Raw genomic sequence first — 20,424 nt, 5'->3', positions numbered from 1 at the left:
AAGTAACAAATTTAAATTACCAACTATTACAGCAGATTAGTAAAGGGCCAAGAGGCCTCCCCGAGGTAACTGTGAAAGTAGAGGGAAAAAATGTTAGGTTTTTGGTTGACAGTGGTGCCACCCACTCAGTGTTAAAAGAAGGATTAATAGAATGTAGAATGAGACAAAGATATGGGATAACAGTAATCGGAGTAGGGGGTCATCCCATTGATGAAAGGATGTCCGAGCCTCTCCAATGTAGTTTAGGAAGCAGCCAATTCAAACACAGCTTTTTGGTGTCAGAAACCTGTCCAATTAATTTGTTAGCTAGAGATTTAATGTGTAAACTTGGGTGCACAATTAGCAGCAACCCAGAGGGGTTATTTGTTATGTGGGAAACACCTACACAGGGAGTCCAGCTAGAGGCAGGAGTCCCTTTGTACGTGTATGAATTGCAGTGCACTGCTGGGGAAGTACTAACACATTTTATGACTGAAGTTACTAACACGCTACCTGGTGAGCTGACAGTTAAACAAAGTGATTCTATTCACTGTACAATGAAGGTCCATGAGGGATCTGATGTTGATTTTGAACAAAAATTTGACTTAGGGGGCAGTGACAGTCTGATTATCACAGCTATAGCGTGGGACTGCGAGTGGGCTGCGGGAGTGGTGCAGCTCTCAGATAAACAGAAATCTTTATATTCAATCTCACATGCAGCACCTCATGTGTCGCTGGCTAGCGCACATGTTGACCCAGACTGGCAGAGAGTAGGGTTGTGGACAAAACGCATGTTGAGCACAACTGATTGGATAAAAGGACCCCAGTGTAAAGTCATGTACAGCCCAAGCATAGATGTGTGGAAAATGCCAACCCCGTATAGGCTAAATTGTAAAAGGGGGGTTGAGCTTGTAAGTCCTAATATAGTAATTATGGCAGCCTCTGTTACCCTCTCAGAGGAAGAGGAAGAGGAACTGAAAACAGTTCCTGCAGGGTTATGGGCACAGGGAAAAAATGATGTGGGCTTAATAAAAGGATGTGAGCCTGTCCACATCACCCCAAAATCTGATTACAGACCACACCAGCACCAATACCCTCTAAAACCAGAGGCAGTGGAGGGTATCAGGCCTGTGTTCCAATCATTAAAACAAGCAGGAGTTATCGTACCATGCCCAGACTCACCAGTACGTACTCCAATTTTCCCAGTTAAGAAGCCAGGGAGAGATGAATGGAGATTTGTGCAGGATTTGCAGGCTGTCAACGCGGCAGTACACCCTAGAGCCCCAGAAGTTCCAAACCCGCACACCATTCTCTCTCAGATCCCACCAGAAAGTAAGTGGTTCAGTGTAGTTGATTTGGCCAACGCTTTCTTTAGCGTACCTGTGCACAATGATAGCCAATTTTGGTTTGCTTTCACTTTTGAAGGAAAGCCATACACATTCACGAGATTGTGTCAGGGGTATTGTGAATCACCAACCATTTACAATGCCGCCTTACACTGAAGCCTAGAAGCTTTAGAGCTCCTCGAAGGAACAGCCTTGCTGCAATACGTTGATGATCTTTTGATGTGTGGGAAAACACGAGAAGCGTGTAAACAAGCCACGGTGGCACTGCTACATCATTTAGCAGGGGAAGGCCATAAGGCATCCAAATCCAAATTACAGTTTTGTAAGCAGCAAGTGCATTTTTTAGGACATGACATCACTGAACAAACGCGCATGCTGACTAAAGACCGAGTGAATGCCATCTTGACTATACCAAGACCCACGACGAAAAAACAACTGCTGTCCTTCTTAGGCATGTGTTCCTATTGTAGAACATTCATACCATCTTATGCAGAACATGAGGGACCACTCAGAGATATAATACCGACCAAAGGGTCAAATTCCTCACAGCCGGAATGGACGCCGGAAGCTGAGGCGGCCTTCACAACACTGAAACAGATGTTACAAGTCATGCCAGCGTTGGGCATTCCAGACCCAAACAAATCATTTGAACAGACAGTAGACGTTAAAGGGCAATATATGACAAGTGTATTGACACAGAAACATGGGGACAAACAAAGGCCGGTGGCCTACTTCTCAGGAAAATTAGATACAGTCGCAGCAGGCCTACCTTTATGTGTAAGAGCTGTGGCAGCCGCCGAGAAGGCACTAGTGGCTTCCAGAGACATAGTAGGCTACGCCAAGCTTACCCTATATGTGCCTCATGCAGTGTCAAGAATACTGCAAGATCAAAAGGTGGCACATTTGTCCACTCAGCGATGGCTTAGATACCACACTGCCTTACTAGACATGCCAAATGTTACTGTGAAACGATGCACAACTCTAAACCCCTCCACTCTATTGCCTACAGGGGAGGAGGGAGAGCCCCATGACTGCCAACAGGTGTTAGAAATTGCAACATCTCCCAGAATAGATTTAAAGGAGGAACCAATATTTAATGCGGACCTGGAATTGTTTGTGGACGGTTCAGCTAAACGTAACTCTCAAGGCACTAATCGAGCAGCATATGCTGTTGTGTCACACACAGAAGTGGTGAAAGCAGAATCACTCCCATCTAATTACTCAGCGCAGGCAGCTGAACTTGCTGCACTCATACAGGCGTGTAAACTAGCACAAGATAAGACCGTGAACGTCTGGACCGATTCCCGGTACGCGTGGGGAGTGGCACATGACTTTGGGGCTATTTGGAGACATCGTAACTTCCTTACGAGCTCAGGAGCAAAGATAAAGAACCATTGCCTAGTAGCAGAACTGTTGGAAGCAATTCAACTACCAAAGAAAGTGGCCATCATAAAATGTGCAGCACACACAAAAGCAGGGGACCCTGTGTCGGGAGGAAACCAGTCCATACACAAATGGCACAAATAGATAATGGAACCAGGATAACAACCAAAGATATCCAAAAACAAGCTACTCCACAAGATTATGTGAAATGGAAAAAAGGGGGGTGCAAACAAATAGGCGGGATATGGGTACACCCAGAGATAAACAAACCCTGTCTCCCCACGGCTTACATGAAAGGACTAATTGAGATTGCTCATGGGAGGAGTCACATGAGCAAAGGGGGGATAGTGGAAAGTATAACAAAATATTGGTATGCACCAGGAATAAACACACACACCAGTAAATTTTGTTCCCGATGCTTGGTATGTGCACAAAACACACCACACGGAGACAATCATACCAAACACGCACCCGCCGGACACCCGCCGCCTAGTGAGCCATTTCAACATTGGCAAATAGATTTTGTAGAACTAACACCAGCCAAAAGGAAGAGGAACATGTGTGTGTGTGCATGTTTAGTAAGTGGGTGGAGGCCTTCCCAACGGGAAAACAAGATAGTGAGGCAGTAGCAAAAGCGCTATTGAGAGAAATTATTCCCCGGTGGGGGTTACCACAACGAGTGTCCAGTGACAATGGGACACCCTTCGTACACGAAGGACTAAAAGCTTTGACTAAATACCTAGGGGTAGATATGAGAAAACACTGCAGTTACCACCCTGCTAGTGCAGGGGCAGTAGAACGGACAAACGGCACCATTAAAGGAGGTCTAGCTAAAGTAACGCAGGAAACAGGCATGAATTGGGTAAAATGCCTTCCCCTCGTCCTGTGGCAATGTCGAACCAGACCACAGGCACGAACAGGGTTATCAGCTTTTGAAATAGTGTTTGGACGGCCTCCCAACACGGGGCTGGGTCCGCCTGACTGGGATACTAACCTGATCAATGAATCACTTTTGCAGTACTGTGTGTCTCTGCACAAATCTCTCTCCCATGTGTCTAAGCAGGTGAAGGCAGTTCTTCCCGAGGTGACGGATACTCCACTCCACACCCACCAACCAGGTGATTGGGTGCTGATAAAGGACTTCAGAAGGAAGCGGTGGAACCAGCCCAGGTGGAGAGGACCATTCCAAGTGCTGCTGACGACTAACACCGCCGTCAAAACCGACGGACGAGCAACGTGGATACACCACACTCATTGCAAGAAGGCGCCAGAACGACCTGAGAACTCATGATGAATTCTCTGTTTGTCACTATCCTACTCACTACTCTCGCCCCTGCCAGAGGAAAGATGCAAAGGCAATATCGCTTGTGCAATGGCATTGGTGACGGCAACCACTGCAGCCTTGAATAAGATTAACGGTTTAGCGTGGCAAGTCCTAACTCTGGCCAATAGGACTGAGACGATTTTTACACTCCTAAACCAAGAATTGCACCAGATTCGCCAAGTAGTCCTGCAGAATAGAATGACCTTAGATTTGCTCCTAGCCGAGGAAGGTGGGGTGTGTAAGAAGATAAATGTATCATGTTGTTTTCACATCCCAGATTATTATGATAATATAACAGACCTGATTACACATATGAAACAGGACATCCAGGAGCCGTCCCCAGCAGACAATTCATGGTTCTCATGGTTCACCTCGGCCCTGGGCCCGTGGGGACACTGGACAGTGACGGTGCTTTTTCCTGTGCTCATTGTCGTATTGATGGTTATGTGTTTCCTGCCATGTATTATGAATTGTTGTGTCACCTGGGTGACCAATCTTACTCGTGTACAGTATCAACTGTTGCAAGAACTGCCAAAGGGGGTGGATGAGGATTCTGAGGAATTTAATGACCTCCAGGCACTATTCATTGAAAATTGAAGTCTAGATGATGTTGATGATTGACAAAGAATCAAAGGGGGGAAGTGTGAAGGAAATATTGTTGTGTTTCTTTCTCTATCATTGTAAAGCGTGAGAAAGCTTAGCATAAGATTAGAAGAACAGGACGTTCCCTAGAGAACGTCCTTGAAGAAATACACTCCTTCCAAGGAGTTATCTGGTCTCAGCAGAAGCAAACCCTCCCTCGTTCTCTTGAACGCTACGGCTATTATATAAGGGGAGGGAAATCACCCAAAGGGGAGCGAAGCAAATAGGCACGCTCATTTTTTGAAACTAATAACTCAATAAAATCTTCTTATCCACATCTGACTCCTTGTTTGCTGAATTTCCACCACAGGTGCAATATACTTATTGCAAACTATACAACAGATTGTCTTCTCTTAAACTGAAATCTTTGAAAGATTCTTCCCATCATTCATATTTTAGTCTAAAGCAGAATCTCTTGCCCTGAAACAGTGTCTAAGGTGATTAAAATGATTTGAAAAGCTGTTTCATTGTGTATAAAACCCACAGAACAAAGTTGCAATGTACTTATTGCAAACTATAAAACAGATTGTCTTCACTTAAAATCAAATCTTTGAAAGATTCTTCCCATCATTCATATTTTAGTCTAAAGCAGAATATCTTGCCCTGAAACAGTGTCTAAGGTGATTACAATTCTTGGAAAAGGTGTTTCATAGTGTATAAAAGCTAAAGAATAGAGTTGCAATGTACTTATTGCAAACTATACATCAGATTGTCTTCACTTAAAATCAAATCTTTGAAAGATTCTTCCCAACCTTTATATTTTAGTCTAAAGTAGAATCTCTTGCGCTGAAACGTCGATTAGAATGCTTTGAAAAGGTATATAAAAGCTAAAGAAAAGAGGTGCAATATACTTATTGCAAACTATACAACAGATTGTCTTCTCTTAAACTGAAATCTTTGAAAGATTCTTCCCATCATTCATATTTTAGTCTAAAGCAGAATCTCTTGCCCTGAAACAGTGTCTAAGGTGATTAAAATGATTTGAAAAGCTGTTTCATTGTGTATAAAACCCACAGAACAAAGTTGCAATGTACTTATTGCAAACTATACAACAGATTGTCTTCACTTAAAATCAAATCTTTGAAAGATTCTTCCCATCATTCATATTTTAGTCTAAAGCAGAATATCTTGCCCTGAAACAGTGTCTAAGGTGATTACAATTCTTGGAAAAGGTGTTTCATAGTGTATAAAAGCTAAAGAATAGAGTTGCAATGTACTTATTGCAAACTATACATCAGATTGTCTTCACTTAAAATCAAATCTTTGAAAGATTCTTCCCATCATTCATATTTTAGTCTAAAGCAGAATATCTTGTCCTGAAATAGTGTCAAAGGTGATTACAAAGCTTTGAAAAGCTGTATAAAAGCTAAAGAACAGTGTTGCAACATACTTATTGCAAACTATACAACAGATTTTCTTCACTTAAAATCAAATCTTTGAAAGATTCTTCCCATCATTTATATTTTAGTCTAAAGTAGAATCTCTTGTGCTGAAACGTCGAATACAATGCTTTGAAAAGGTGTATAAAAGCTAAAGAAAAGAATTGCAATGTACTTATTGCAAACTATATAACAGATTGTCTTCACTTAAAATCAAATCTTTGAAAGATTCTTCCCATCATTTATATTTTATTCTAAAGTAGAATCTCTTGCCCTGAAACAGTGTCTAAGGCTATTACAATGCTTTGCAAAGGTGTTTCATAGTGCATAAAAGCTAAAGAAAAGAGTTGCAATGTACTTATTGCAAACTATACAACAGATTGTCTTCACTTAATCAAGTTTGTGAAAGATTATTCTCATTATTCATATTTTAGTCTAAAGCAGAATCTCTTGCCCTGAAACAGTGTCTAAGGTGATTACAATGCTTTGAAAAGCTGTTTCATTGTGTATAAAACCCACAGAACAAAGTTGCAATGTACTTATTGGAAAGTATACAACAGATTGTCTTCACTTAAACTCAAATCTTTGAATGATTCTTCCCATCATTTTATTTTAGTCTAAAGTAGAATCTCTTGCGCTGAAACGTCGATTACAATGCTTTGAAAAGGTGTATAAAAGCTAAAGAAAAGAGGTGTGTGAAGGAAATATTGTTGTGTTTCTTTCTCTATCATTGTAAAGCGTGAGAAAGCTTAGCATAAGATTAGAAGAACAGGACGTTCCCTAGAGAACGTCCTTGAAGAAATACACTCCTTCCAAGGAGTTATCTGGTCTCAGCAGAAGCAAACCCTCCCTCGTTCTCTTGAACGCTACGGCTATTATATAAGGGGAGGGAAATCACCCAAAGGGGAGCGAAGCAAATAGGCACGCTCATTTTTTGAAACTAATAACTCAATAAAATCCTCTTATCCACATCTGACTCCTTGTTTGCTGAATTTCCACCACAGAATTTGGCGTAGTCGGCAGGATCAGCGAGAGGCACCATGCGGGGCAGCGGTGTCTAAACTTCGAGGACGCTCCTCAGAGAGAGAACTGAGCTGGAGAAAGAGGGAAACCCACAAGAATACGGGAAAGTACCTAACCAGGGAGTGACGTCCCGCTTGACTCCGGTGGTGTGCTCCGCCTGATCTAACGAACATAAAGTAAGTGGTGAAGTTCAGTAATTCAATCCTAGAAGAAAGTGACATAGTGATCCGCCTGAGTCTACCCTGGGGTGGGTCTGTAAAGTAGCATAGTATATGAGATACTAGGGCTTAAAAATAGGGTCTAGAGGACTCCGGAGTCTGGGACTCCGCCAGCCTAAGAGAATAGGCACACTGAGTAGACGTACTAGTGTAAGAAATAGGCCCGGGCCGACAGAACACCCCGCAGGGAAAGGAGTGGACTCAGTATACTAGCACGATTTGCTGGAGCGGAACTAATCCATATCGGGGGTAGATGGTGTGGATAATAAGATAAAAAATAGGAAAATTGTAGAGAGTAGGTAAGTTTCCTTTGTTCGTTTGTTGCCTGAATCCAAAAGTAAAAAAAAAAAAAAAAAAAACAATGGGTGCGGGCAATAGTAAGGAGTATGAGTTCGATAAGGACAAGCTCTCCAGTAGCCTATTCTTTCAAATGAGTAAAGATTATGGGGAACATGTAAACAAACATGTCCCGTTTTGGATTAAACATTATGGGTTTAATACCTCAGGGACGCTGAGTGTTGCATACCTGTTAAAATTAATTAAGAGAGTCGAGGTCAAACCTAGAGAAGCTGATAAGAAAGCACGGAAATATTTTGACAAAAACAGTGAGGATATGCTAGAAAAGGCAAAAATGTGGTTAGAAGAAGCTGAGAAAAGGCAGAAGAAACAGGAAGGGCAAAAGAAATGTAATAATGAAGTGTCTCAGTGTGTTTCCTTAGCTGATCCTGACCTCGATGCCGCCCCGCCGAGAGCCCCCCAGCTGATTCAGCAACCACAAGCGCTAGCAAATCCACCTCCTTATCCCCAACCAGGAACTTCATCAACACCAAAGCCGTCTCCATATGACGAATTAAGACGACAACTGGAGGCAATAACCTCACCAGTGGCTCATCGTACCCGAAGCCACACCTCTGCAGAGTCCTCCACAGAGCCTGAGGTAGGCTATGCCCCACAGTTCCCGATGGTGGAAGTGTCAGGACCTGAGGGAGTGATTATGGTCCACCGTCACTGGACTACAGACGACATCATGAAAGCGGCCGACGGCCTGAGCAAGCCAGGTGACATCGGCGGACGACGCTTCGGACAAGAACTGATGGCATTCGTGCAGTCCTGCAGACCAACTCAGGCTGAATTGAGACGGTTGCTGATGATTCGACTCGGACTGCAGTATAACCGCATTGACAGAAACTGGGTGAATGGAGATGTCCGTCTCCATCTGCCTGAGTGGAATGCACCGCCCCAAGGCCAACCTGACCTAAACAGCGCATACAGAGAGATAAGAGGACTCATCGAAAGAGTGGAAGCAGCATACCCAACAACTGTTAACACTGATGTGATAGCAGCATGCAAGCAAAGAGACGATGAGCCCGTCGCAGATTTCCTCGTCCGCTTGACACGCGTCCACACTGACCATTGTGGAATTGACGCGCCAGCACAACGTGCAGTGGGCCCCGGAGAAGTGGGGGCATGGGAAGCTCATCTGAGAAACAGCTTCCTTATGAACATGAGAAAGGAAATTAGCGACCTTATCAGAAAAAACTGCATAGGCTATAGTAGAGCTCCCCTATCTACTATTGAGGAGCACGCCAAGCATCATGAGACGATCCTGGGAAAGAAAGACGCCAAACGAGAGCGTCAACGAGCAGATACCACGCACCAGGCAATGCTAACGCTAGTCCAGACGGCGGGAGACCAAGGGAAAGGTCGCGGACGAGAAAACAATCGTGGAAGGGGACGTGGCCATGGACGAGGCAGAGACAGAGGCAAAGGAAGAGGAGGGAAAAACGAGTGGATGAAAGAGCAGGAATGCTACAACTGTGGAAAGCTTGGACATTTTGCCAGAAACTGTCCGGAGGAGGATAACTCATATGACGGGGGCACAGACCTGGATCCCACTATCCACGAATGACGGGCGGTGGAGAGGCAGGACAGCAGCAGACCACTGAGTGAAGACGGCAAAAGGGAAGTAACAATTTTAAATTACCAACTATTACAGCAGATTAGTAAAGGGCCAAGAGGCCTCCCCGAAGTAACTGTGAAAGTAGAGGGAAAAAATGTTAGGTTTTTGGTTGACAGTGGTGCCACCCACTCAGTGTTAAAAGAAGGTTTAATAGAATGTAAATGAGAACAGGATATGGGATAACAGTTAATTGGAGTAGGGGGTCATCCCATTGATGAAAGGATGTCCGAGCCTCTCCAATGTAGTTTAGGAAGCAGCCAATTCATAACACAGCTTTTTGGTGTCAGAAACCTGTCCAATTAATTTGTTAGCTAGAGATTTAATGTGTAAACTCGGGTGCACAATTAGCAGCAACCCAGAGGGGTTATTTGTTATGTGGGAAACACCTACACAGGGAGTCCAGCTAGAGGCAGGAGTCCCTTTGTACGTGTATGAATTGCAGTGGCACTGCTGGGGAAGTACTAACACATTTTATGACTGAAGTTACTAACACGCTACCCTGGTGAGCTGACTAGCGCACATGTTGACCCAGACTGGCAGAGAGTAGGGTTGTGGACAAAACGCTATGTTTGAGCACAACTGATTGGATAAAAGGACCCCAGTGTAAAGTCATGTACAGCCCAAGCATAGATGTGTGGAAAATGCCAACCCCGTATAGGCTAAATTGTAAAAGGGGGGTTGAGCTTGTAAGTCCTATATAGTAATTATGGCAGCCTCTGTTACCCTCTCAGAGGAAGAGGAGGAGGAATTGAAAACAGTTCCTGCAGGATTATGGGCACAGGGAAAAAATGATGTGGGCTTAATAAAAGGATGTGAGCCTGTCCACATCACCCCAAAATCTGATTACAGACCACACCAGCACCAATACCCTCTAAACCAGAGGCAGTGGAGGGTATCAGGCCTGTGTTCCAATCATTAAACAAGCAGGAGTTATCGTACCATGCCCAGACTCACCAGTACGTACTCCAATTTCCAGTTAAAAAGCCAGGGAGAGATGAATGGAGATTTGTGCAGGATTTGCAGGCTGTCAACACGGCAGTACACCTAGAGCCCCAGAAGTTCCAAACCCGCACACCATTCTCTCTCAGATCCCACCAGACAGTAAGTGGTTCAGTGTAGTTGATTTGGCCAACGCTTTCTTTAGCGTACCTGTGCACAAGGATAGCCAATTTTGGTTTGCTTTCACTTTTGAAGGAAAGCTATACACATTCACGAGATTGTGTCAAGGGTATTGTGAATCACCAACCATTTACAATGCCGCCTTACATCGAAGCCTAGAGGCTTTAGAACTCCCTAAGGGAATAGCCTTGCTGCAATATGTTGATGATCTTTTGATTTGTGGGAGAACACGAGAAGCGTGTAAACAAGCCACGGTGGCACTGCTACATCATTTAGCAGGGGAAGGCCATAAGGCATCCAAATCCAAACTACAGTTTTGTAAGCAGCAAGTGCATTTTTTAGGACATGACATCACTGAACAAACGCGCATGCTGACTAAAGACCGAGTGAATGCCATTTTGACTATACCAAAGCCCATGACGAAAAACAACTGTTGTCCTTTTTAGGAATGTGTTCCTATTGTAGGACATTCATACCATCCTATGCAGAACATGAGGGACCACTCAGAGATATAATACCGACCAAAGGGTCAAATTCCTCACAGCCGGAATGGACACCGGAAGCTGAGGCGGCCTTCACAACACTGAAACAGCTGTTACAAGTCATGCCAGCGTTAGGCATTCCCGACCCAAACAAACCATTTGAACAGACAGTGGATGTTAAAGGGCAATATATGACAAGTGTATTGACACAAAAACATGGGGACAAACAAAGGCCGGTGGCCTACTTCTCAGGAAAATTAGATACAGTCGCAGCAGGCCTACCTTTATGTGTAAGAGCTGTGGCAGCCGCCGAGAAGGCACTAGTGGCTTCCAGAGACATAGTAGGCTACGCCAAGCTTACCCTACATGTGCCTCATGCAGTGTCAAGAATACTGCAAGATCAAAAAGTGGCACATTTGTCCACTCAGCGATGGCTTAGGTACCACACTGCCTTATTAGACATGCCAAATGTTACTGTGAAACGATGCACAACTCTAAACCCCTCCACTCTATTGCCTACAGAGGAGGAAGGAGAGCCCCATGACTGCCAACAGGTGTTAGAAATTGCAACATCTCCCAGAATAGATTTAAAGGAGGAACCAATACTTAATGCGGACCTGGAATTGTTTGTGGACGGTTCAGCTAAACGTGACTCTCAAGGCACTAATCGAGCAGCATATGCTGTTGTGTCACACACAGAAGTGGTGAAAGCAGAACCACTCCCATCTAATTACTCAGCGCAGGCAGCTGAACTTGCTGCACTCATACAGGCGTGTAAACTAGCACAAGATAAGACCGTGAACGTCTGGACCGATTCCCGGTACGCGTGGGGAGTGGCACATGACTTTGGGGCTATTTGGAGACATCGTAACTTCCTTACGAGCTCAGGAGCAAAGATAAAGAACCATTGCCTAGTAGCAGAACTGTTGGAAGCAATCCAACTACCAAAGAAAGTGGCCATCATAAAATGTGCAGCACACACAAAAGCAGGGGACCCTGTGTCGAGAGGAAACGCTTATGCAGACAAAGTAGCTCAACTCACAGCCACACAACCAGTCCATTACACAAATGGCACAAATAGATAATGGAACCAGGATAACAACCAAAGATATCCAAAAACAAGCTACTCCACAAGATTATGTGAAATGGAAAAAAGGGGGGTGCAAACAAATAGGCGGGATATGGGTACACCCAGAGATAAACAAACCCTGTCTCCCCACGGCTTACATGAAAGGACTAATTGAGATTGCTCATGGGAGGAGTCACATGAGCAAAGGGGGGATAGTGGAAAGTATAACAAAATATTGGTATGCACCAGGAATAAACACACACACCAGTAAATTTTGTTCCCGATGCTTGGTATGTGCACAAAACACACCACACGGGGACAATCATACCAAACACGCACCCGCCGGACACCCGCCGCCCTAGTGAGCCATTTCAACATTGGCAAATAGATTTTGTAGAACTAACACCAGCTGAAGGAAAGAGGTACATGCTTGTGTGTGTGTGCATGTTTAGTAAGTGGGTGGAGGCCTTCCCAATGGGAAAACAAGATACTGATGCAGTAGCAAAAGCGCTACTGAGAGAAATTATTCCCCGGTGGGGGTTACCACAACGAGTGTCCAGTGACAATGGGACACCCTTCGTACACGAAGGACTAAAAGCTCTGACTAAATACCTAGGGGTAGATATGAGAAAACACTGCAGCTATCACCCTGCTAGTGCAGGGGCAGTAGAACGGACAAACGGCACCATTAAAGGAGGTCTAGCTAAATTAACGCAGGAAACAGGCATGAATTGGGTAAAATGCCTTCCCCTCGTCCTGTGGCAATGCCGAACCAGACCGCAGGCACGAACAGGCTTATCAACTTTTGAGAGTGTTTGGACGGCCTCCCAACACGGGGCTAGGACCGCCCGACTGGGATACTAACCTGATCAATGAATCACTTTTGCAGTATTGTGTGTCTCTGCACAAATCTCTCTCCCATGTGTCTAAGCAGGTGAAGGCAGTTCTTCCCGAGGGTGACGGATACTCCACTCCACACCCACCAACCAGGTGATTGGGTGCTGATAAAGGACTTCAGAAGGAAGCGGTGGAACCAGCCCAGGTGGAGAGGACCATTCCAAGTGCTGCTGACGACTAACACCGCCGTCAAAACCGACGGACGAGCAACGTGGATACACCACACTCATTGCAAGAAGGCGCCAGAACGACCTGAGGACTCATGATGAATTCTCTGTTTGTCACTATCCTACTCACTACTCTCGCCCCGATCGCGGGACGACAACTCCTGCCAGAGGAAAGATGCAAAGGCAATATCGCTTGTGCAATGGCATTGGTGACGGCAACCACTGCAGCCTTGAATAAGATTAATGGTTTAGCGTGGCAAGTCCTAACTCTGGCCAATAGGACTGAGACGATTTTTACACTCCTAAACCAAGAATTGCACCAGATTCGCCAAGTAGTCCTGCAGAATAGAATGGCCTTAGATTTGCTCCTAGCCGAGGAAGGTGGGGTGTGTAAGAAGATAAATGTATCATGTTGTTTTCACATCCCAGATTATTATGATAATATAACAGACCTGATTACACATATGAACAGGACATCCAGGAGCCGTCCCCAGCAGACAATTCATGGTTCTCATGGTTCACCTCGGCCCTGGGCCCGTGGGGACACTGGGCAATGACGGTGCTTTTTCCTGTGCTCATTGTCGTATTGATGGTTATGTGTTTCCTGCCATGTATTATGAATTGTTGTGTCACCTGGGTGACTAATCTTACTCGTGTACAGTATCAACTGTTGCAAGAACTGCCAGAGGGGGTGGATGAGGATTCTGAGGAATTTAATGACCTCCAGGCACTATTCATTGAAAATTAAAGTCTAGATGATGTTGATGATTGACAAAGAATCAAAGGGGGGAAGTGTGAAGGAAATATTGTTGTGTTTCTTTCTCTATCATTGTAAAGCGTGAGAAAGCTTAGCATAAGATTAGAAGAACAGGACGTTCCCTAGAGAACGTCCTTGAAGAAATACACTCCTTCCAAGGAGTTATCTGGTCTCAGCAGAAGCAAACCCTCCCTCGTTCTCTCGAACGCTACGGCTAGTATATAAGGGGAGGGAAATCACCCAAAGGGGAGCGAAGCAAATAGGCACGCTCATTTTTTGAAACTAATAACTCAATAAAATCTTCTTATCCACATCTGACTCCTTGTTTGCTGAATTTCCACCACAGGTGCAATATACTTATTGCAAACTATACAACAGATTGTCTTCTCTTAAACTGAAATCTTTGAAAGATTCTTCCCATCATTCATATTTTAGTCTAAAGCAGAATCTCTTGCCCTGAAACAGTGTCTAAGGTGATTAAAATGATTTGAAAAGCTGTTTCATTGTGTATAAAACCCACAGAACAAAGTTGCAATGTACTTATTGCAAACTATAAAACAGATTGTCTTCACTTAAAATCAAATCTTTGAAAGATTCTTCCCATCATTCATATTTTAGTCTAAAGCAGAATATCTTGCCCTGAAACAGTGTCTAAGGTGATTACAATTCTTGGAAAAGGTGTTTCATAGTGTAGAAAAGCTAAAGAATAGAGTTGCAATGTACTTATTGCAAACTATACATCAGATTGTCTTCACTTAAAATCAAATCTTTGAAAGATTCTTCCCAACCTTTATATTTTAGTCTAAAGTAGAATCTCTTGCGCTGAAACGTCGATTAGAATGCTTTGAAAAGGTATATAAAAGCTAAAGAAAAGAGGTGCAATATACTTATTGCAAACTATACAACAGATTGTCTTCTCTTAAACTGAAATCTTTGAAAGATTCTTCCCATCATTCATATTTTAGTCTAAAGCAGAATCTCTTGCCCTGAAACAGTGTCTAAGGTGATTAAAATGATTTGAAAAGCTGTTTCATTGTGTATAAAACCCACAGAACAAAGTTGCAATGTACTTATTGCAAACTATACAACAGATTGTCTTCACTTAAAATCAAATCTTTGAAAGATTCTTCCCATCATTCATATTTTAGTCTAAAGCAGAATATCTTGCCCTGAAACAGTGTCTAAGGTGATTACAATTCTTGGAAAAGGTGTTTCATAGTGTATAAAAGCTAAAGAATAGAGTTGCAATGTACTTATTGCAAACTATACATCAGATTGTCTTCACTTAAAATCAAATCTTTGAAAGATTCTTCCCATCATTCATATTTTAGTCTAAAGCAGAATATCTTGTCCTGAAATAGTGTCAAAGGCGATTACAAAGCTTTGAAAAGCTGTATAAAAGCTAAAGAACAGTGTTGCAACATACTTATTGCAAACTATACAACAGATTTTTTTCACTTAAAATCAAATCTTTGAAAGATTCTTCCCATCATTTATATTTTAGTCTAAAGTAGAATCTCTTGTGCTGAAACGTCGAATACAATGCTTTGAAAAGGTGTATAAAAGCTAAAGAAAAGAATTGCAATGTACTTATTGCAAACTATATAACAGATTGTCTTCACTTAAAATCAAATCTTTGAAAGATTCTTCCCATCATTTATATTTTATTCTAAAGTAGAATCTCTTGCCCTGAAACAGTGTCTAAGGCTATTACAATGCTTTGCAAAGGTGTTTCATAGTGCATAAAAGCTAAAGAAAAGAGTTGCAATGTACTTATTGCAAACTATACAACAGATTGTCTTCACTTAATCAAGTTTGTGAAAGATTATTCTCATCATTCATATTTTAGTCTAAAGCAGAATCTCTTGCCCTGAAACAGTGTCTAAGGTGATTACAATGCTTTGAAAAGCTGTTTCATTGTGTATAAAACCCACAGAACAAAGTTGCAATGTACTTATTGGAAAGTATACAACAGATTGTCTTCACTTAAACTCAAATCTTTGAATGATTCTTCCCATCATTTTATTTTAGTCTAAAGTAGAATCTCTTGCGCTGAAACGTCGATTACAATGCTTTGAAAAGGTGTATAAAAGCTAAAGAAAAGAGGTGTGTGAAGGAAATATTGTTGTGTTTCTTTCTCTATCATTGTAAAGCGTGAGAAAGCTTAGCATAAGATTAGAAGAACAGGACGTTCCCTAGAGAACGTCCTTGAAGAAATACACTCCTTCCAAGGAGTTATCTGGTCTCAGCAGAAGCAAACCCTCCCTCGTTCTCTTGAACGCTACGGCTATTATATAAGGGGAGGGAAATCACCCAAAGGGGAGCGAAGCAAATAGGCACGCTCATTTTTTGAAACTAATAACTCAATAAAATCCTCTTATCCACATCTGACTCCTTGTTTGCTGAATTTCCACCACAGAATTTGGCGTAGTCGGCAGGATCAGCGAGAGGCACCATGCGGGGCAGCGGTGTCTAAACTTCGAGGACGCTCCTCAGAGAGAGAACTGAGCTGGAGAAAGAGGGAAACCCACAAGAATACGGGAAAGTACCTAACCAGGGAGTGACGTCCCGCTTGACTCCGGTGGTGTGCTCCGCCTGATCTAACGAACATAAAGTAAGTGGTGAAGTTCAGTAATTCAATCCTAGAAGAAAGTGACGTAGTGATCCGCCTGAGTCTACCCTGGGGTGGGTCTGTAAAGTAGCATAGTATATGAGATACTAGGGCTTAAAAATAGGGTCTAGAGGACTCCGGAGTCTGGGACTCCGCCAGCCTAAGAGAATAGGCACACTGAGTAGACGTACTAGTGTAAGAAATAGGCCCGGGCCGACAGAACACCCCGCAGGGAAAGGAGTGGACTCAGTATACTAGCACGATTTGCTGGAGCGGAACTAATCCATATCGGGGGTAGATGGTGTGGATAATAAGATAAAAAATAGGAAAATTGTAGAGAGTAGGTAAGTTTCCTTTGTTCGTTTGTTGCCTGAATCCAAAAGTAAAAAAAAAAACAAAAAAACAATGGGTGCGGGCAATAGTAAGGAGTATGAGTTCGATAAGGACAAGCTCTCCAGTAGCCTATTCTTTCAAATGAGTAAAGATTATGGGGAACATGTAAACAAACATGTCCCGTTTTGGATTAAACATTATGGGTTTAATACCTCAGGGACGCTGAGTGTTGCATACCTGTTAAAATTAATTAAGAGAGTCGAGGTCAAACCTAGAGAAGCTGATAAGAAAGCACGGAAATATTTTGACAAAAACAGTGAGGATATGCTAGAAAAGGCAAAAATGTGGTTAGAAGAAGCTGAGAAAAGGCAGAAGAAACAGGAAGGGCAAAAGAAATGTAATAATGAAGTGTCTCAGTGTGTTTCCTTAGCTGATCCTGACCTCGATGCCGCCCCGCCGAGAGCCCCCCAGCTGATTCAGCAACCACAAGCGCTAGCAAATCCACCTCCTTATCCCCAACCAGGAACTTCATCAACACCAAAGCCGTCTCCATATGACGAATTAAGACGACAACTGGAGGCAATAACCTCACCAGTGGCTCATCGTACCCGAAGCCACACCTCTGCAGAGTCCTCCACAGAGCCTGAGGTAGGCTATGCCCCACAGTTCCCGATGGTGGAAGTGTCAGGACCTGAGGGAGTGATTATGGTCCACCGTCACTGGACTACAGACGACATCATGAAAGCGGCCGACGGCCTGAGCAAGCCAGGTGACATCGGCGGACGACGCTTCGGACAAGAACTGATGGCATTCGTGCAGTCCTGCAGACCAACTCAGGCTGAATTGAGACGGTTGCTGATGATTCGACTCGGACTGCAGTATAACCGCATTGACAGAAACTGGGTGAATGGAGATGTCCGTCTCCATCTGCCTGAGTGGAATGCACCGCCCCAAGGCCAACCTGACCTAAACAGCGCATACAGAGAGATAAGAGGACTCATCGAAAGAGTGGAAGCAGCATACCCAACAACTGTTAACACTGATGTGATAGCAGCATGCAAGCAAAGAGACGATGAGCCCGTCGCAGATTTCCTCGTCCGCTTGACACGCGTCCACACTGACCATTGTGGAATTGACGCGCCAGCACAACGTGCAATGGGCCCCGGAGAAGTGGGGGCATGGGAAGCTCATCTGAGAAACAGCTTCCTTATGAACATGAGAAAGGAAATTAGCGACCTTATCAGAAAAAACTGCATAGGCTATAGTAGAGCTCCCCTATCTACTATTGAGGAGCACGCCAAGCATCATGAGACGATCCTGGGAAAGAAAGACGCCAAACGAGAGCGTCAACGAGCAGATACCACGCACCAGGCAATGCTAACGCTAGTCCAGACGGCGGGAGACCAAGGGAAAGGTCGCGGACGAGAAAACAATCGTGGAAGGGGACGTGGCCATGGACGAGGCAGAGACAGAGGCAAAGGAAGAGGAGGGAAAAACGAGTGGATGGAAAAGCAGGAACGCTACAACTGTGGAAAGCTTGGACATTTTGCCAGAAACTGTCCGGAGGAGGATAACTCATATGACGGGGGCACAGACCTGGATCCCACTATCCACGAATGACGGGCGGTGGAGAGGCAGGACAGCAGCGGACCACTGAGTGAAGACAGCAAAAGGGAAGTAACAAATTTAAATTACCAACTATTACAGCAGATTAGTAAAGGGCCAAGAGGCCTCCCCGAGGTAACTGTGAAAGTAGAGGGAAAAAATGTTAGGTTTTTGGTTGACAGTGGTGCCACCCACTCAGTGTTAAAAGAAGGATTAATAGAATGTAGAATGAGACAAAGATATGGGATAACAGTAATCGGAGTAGGGGGTCATCCCATTGATGAAAGGATGTCCGAGCCTCTCCAATGTAGTTTAGGAAGCAGCCAATTCAAACACAGCTTTTTGGTGTCAGAAACCTGTCCAATTAATTTGTTAGCTAGAGATTTAATGTGTAAACTTGGGTGCACAATTAGCAGCAACCCAGAGGGGTTATTTGTTATGTGGGAAACACCTACACAGGGAGTCCAGCTAGAGGCAGGAGTCCCTTTGTACGTGTATGAATTGCAGTGCACTGCTGGGGAAGTACTAACACATTTTATGACTGAAGTTACTAACACGCTACCTGGTGAGCTGACAGTTAAACAAAGTGATTCTATTCACTGTACAATGAAGGTCCATGAGGGATCTGATGTTGATTTTGAACAAAAATTTGACTTAGGGGGCAGTGACAGTCTGATTATCACAGCTATAGCGTGGGACTGCGAGTGGGCTGCGGGAGTGGTGCAGCTCTCAGCTAAACAGAAATCTTTATATTCAATCTCACATGCAGCACCTCATGTGTCGCTGGCTAGCGCACATGTTGACCCAGACTGGCAGAGAGTAGGGTTGTGGACAAAACGCATGTTGAGCACAACTGATTGGATAAAAGGACCCCAGTGTAAAGTCATGTACAGCCCAAGCATAGATGTGTGGAAAATGCCAACCCCGTATAGGCTAAATTGTAAAAGGGGGGTTGAGCTTGTAAGTCCTAATATAGTAATTATGGCAGCCTCTGTTACCCTCTCAGAGGAAGAGGAAGAGGAACTGAAAACAGTTCCTGCAGGGTTATGGGCACAGGGAAAAAATGATGTGGGCTTAATAAAAGGATGTGAGCCTGTCCACATCACCCCAAAATCTGATTACAGACCACACCAGCACCAATACCCTCTAAAACCAGAGGCAGTGGAGGGTATCAGGCCTGTGTTCCAATCATTAAAACAAGCAGGAGTTATCGTACCATGCCCAGACTCACCAGTACGTACTCCAATTTTCCCAGTTAAAAAGCCAGGGAGAGATGAATGGAGATTTGTGCAGGATTTGCAGGCTGTCAACACGGCAGTACACCCTAGAGCCCCAGAAGTTCCAAACCCGCACACCATTCTCTCTCAGATCCCACCAGACAGTAAGTGGTTCAGTGTAGTTGATTTGGCCAACGCTTTCTTTAGCGTACCTGTGCACAAGGATTAGCCAATTTTGGTTGCTTTCACTTTTGAAGGAAAGCCATACACATTCACGAGATTGTGTCAAGGGTATTGTGAATCACCAACCATTTACAATGCCGCCTTACACCGAAGCCTAGAGGCTTTAGAACTCCCTAAGGGAATAGCCTTGCTGCAATATGTTGATGATCTTTTGATTTGTGGGAGAACACGAGAAGCGTGTAAACAAGCCACGGTGGCACTGCTACATCATTTAGCAGGGGAAGGCCACAAGGCATCCAAATCCAAATTACAGTTTTGTAAGCAGCAAGTGCATTTTTTAGGACATGACATCACTGAACAAACGCGCATGCTGACTAAAGACCGAGTGAATGCCATTTTGACTATACCAAAGCCCATGACCGAAAAAAACAACTGTTGTCCTTTTTAGGAATGTGTTCCTATTGTAGGACATTCATACCATCCTATGCAGAACATGAGGGACCACTCAGAGATATAATACCGACCAAAGGGTCAAATTCCTCACAGCCGGAATGGACACCGGAAGCTGAGGCGGCCTTCACAACACTGAAACAGCTGTTACAAGTCATGCCAGCGTTAGGCATTCCCGACCCAAACAAACCATTTGAACAGACAGTGGATGTTAAAGGGCAATATATGACAAGTGTATTGACACAAAAACATGGGACAAACAAAGGCCGGTGGCCTACTT

General features: G+C 44.0%; 2 protein-coding genes across 2 annotated transcripts; both read left to right on the top strand.

Annotated features, from left to right (window-relative positions):
- Positions 1-7,130: 7,130 nt before the first annotated feature.
- LOC118242744 lies at positions 7,131-9,203 on the top strand. Its single transcript, XM_035535086.1, has 2 exons — positions 7,131-7,252; positions 8,014-9,203. Exon 2 carries the CDS (start codon positions 8,256-8,258, stop codon positions 9,201-9,203), a length of 948 nt encoding a protein of 315 aa, XP_035390979.1. The 5' UTR covers positions 7,131-7,252; positions 8,014-8,255.
- A 7,031-nt stretch (positions 9,204-16,234) lies between these two features.
- LOC118242743 lies at positions 16,235-18,309 on the top strand. The gene is made up of 2 exons (XM_035535085.1): positions 16,235-16,359; positions 17,120-18,309. The coding sequence occupies exon 2, from the start codon at positions 17,362-17,364 to the stop codon at positions 18,307-18,309; it is 948 nt and encodes a 315-aa protein (XP_035390978.1). The 5' UTR covers positions 16,235-16,359; positions 17,120-17,361.
- Positions 18,310-20,424: the final 2,115 nt, after the last annotated feature.

Source organism: Electrophorus electricus, chromosome 16 (assembly GCF_013358815.1).
Source record: "Electrophorus electricus isolate fEleEle1 chromosome 16, fEleEle1.pri, whole genome shotgun sequence".
In the NCBI taxonomy this organism is placed as follows: domain Eukaryota; kingdom Metazoa; phylum Chordata; class Actinopteri; order Gymnotiformes; family Gymnotidae; genus Electrophorus; species Electrophorus electricus.
The sequence above is the reverse complement of the archived record's forward strand: the minus strand, read 5'-3'. Positions and strand labels throughout refer to the sequence as shown.

Bases quoted from the DNA above. Each gene is read 5' to 3' on its own strand.
- LOC118242744 (XM_035535086.1), top strand. From the start codon at position 8,256: ATGGTGGAAGTGTCAGGACCTGAGGGAGTGATTATGGTCCACCGTCAC.
- LOC118242743 (XM_035535085.1), top strand. From the start codon at position 17,362: ATGGTGGAAGTGTCAGGACCTGAGGGAGTGATTATGGTCCACCGTCAC.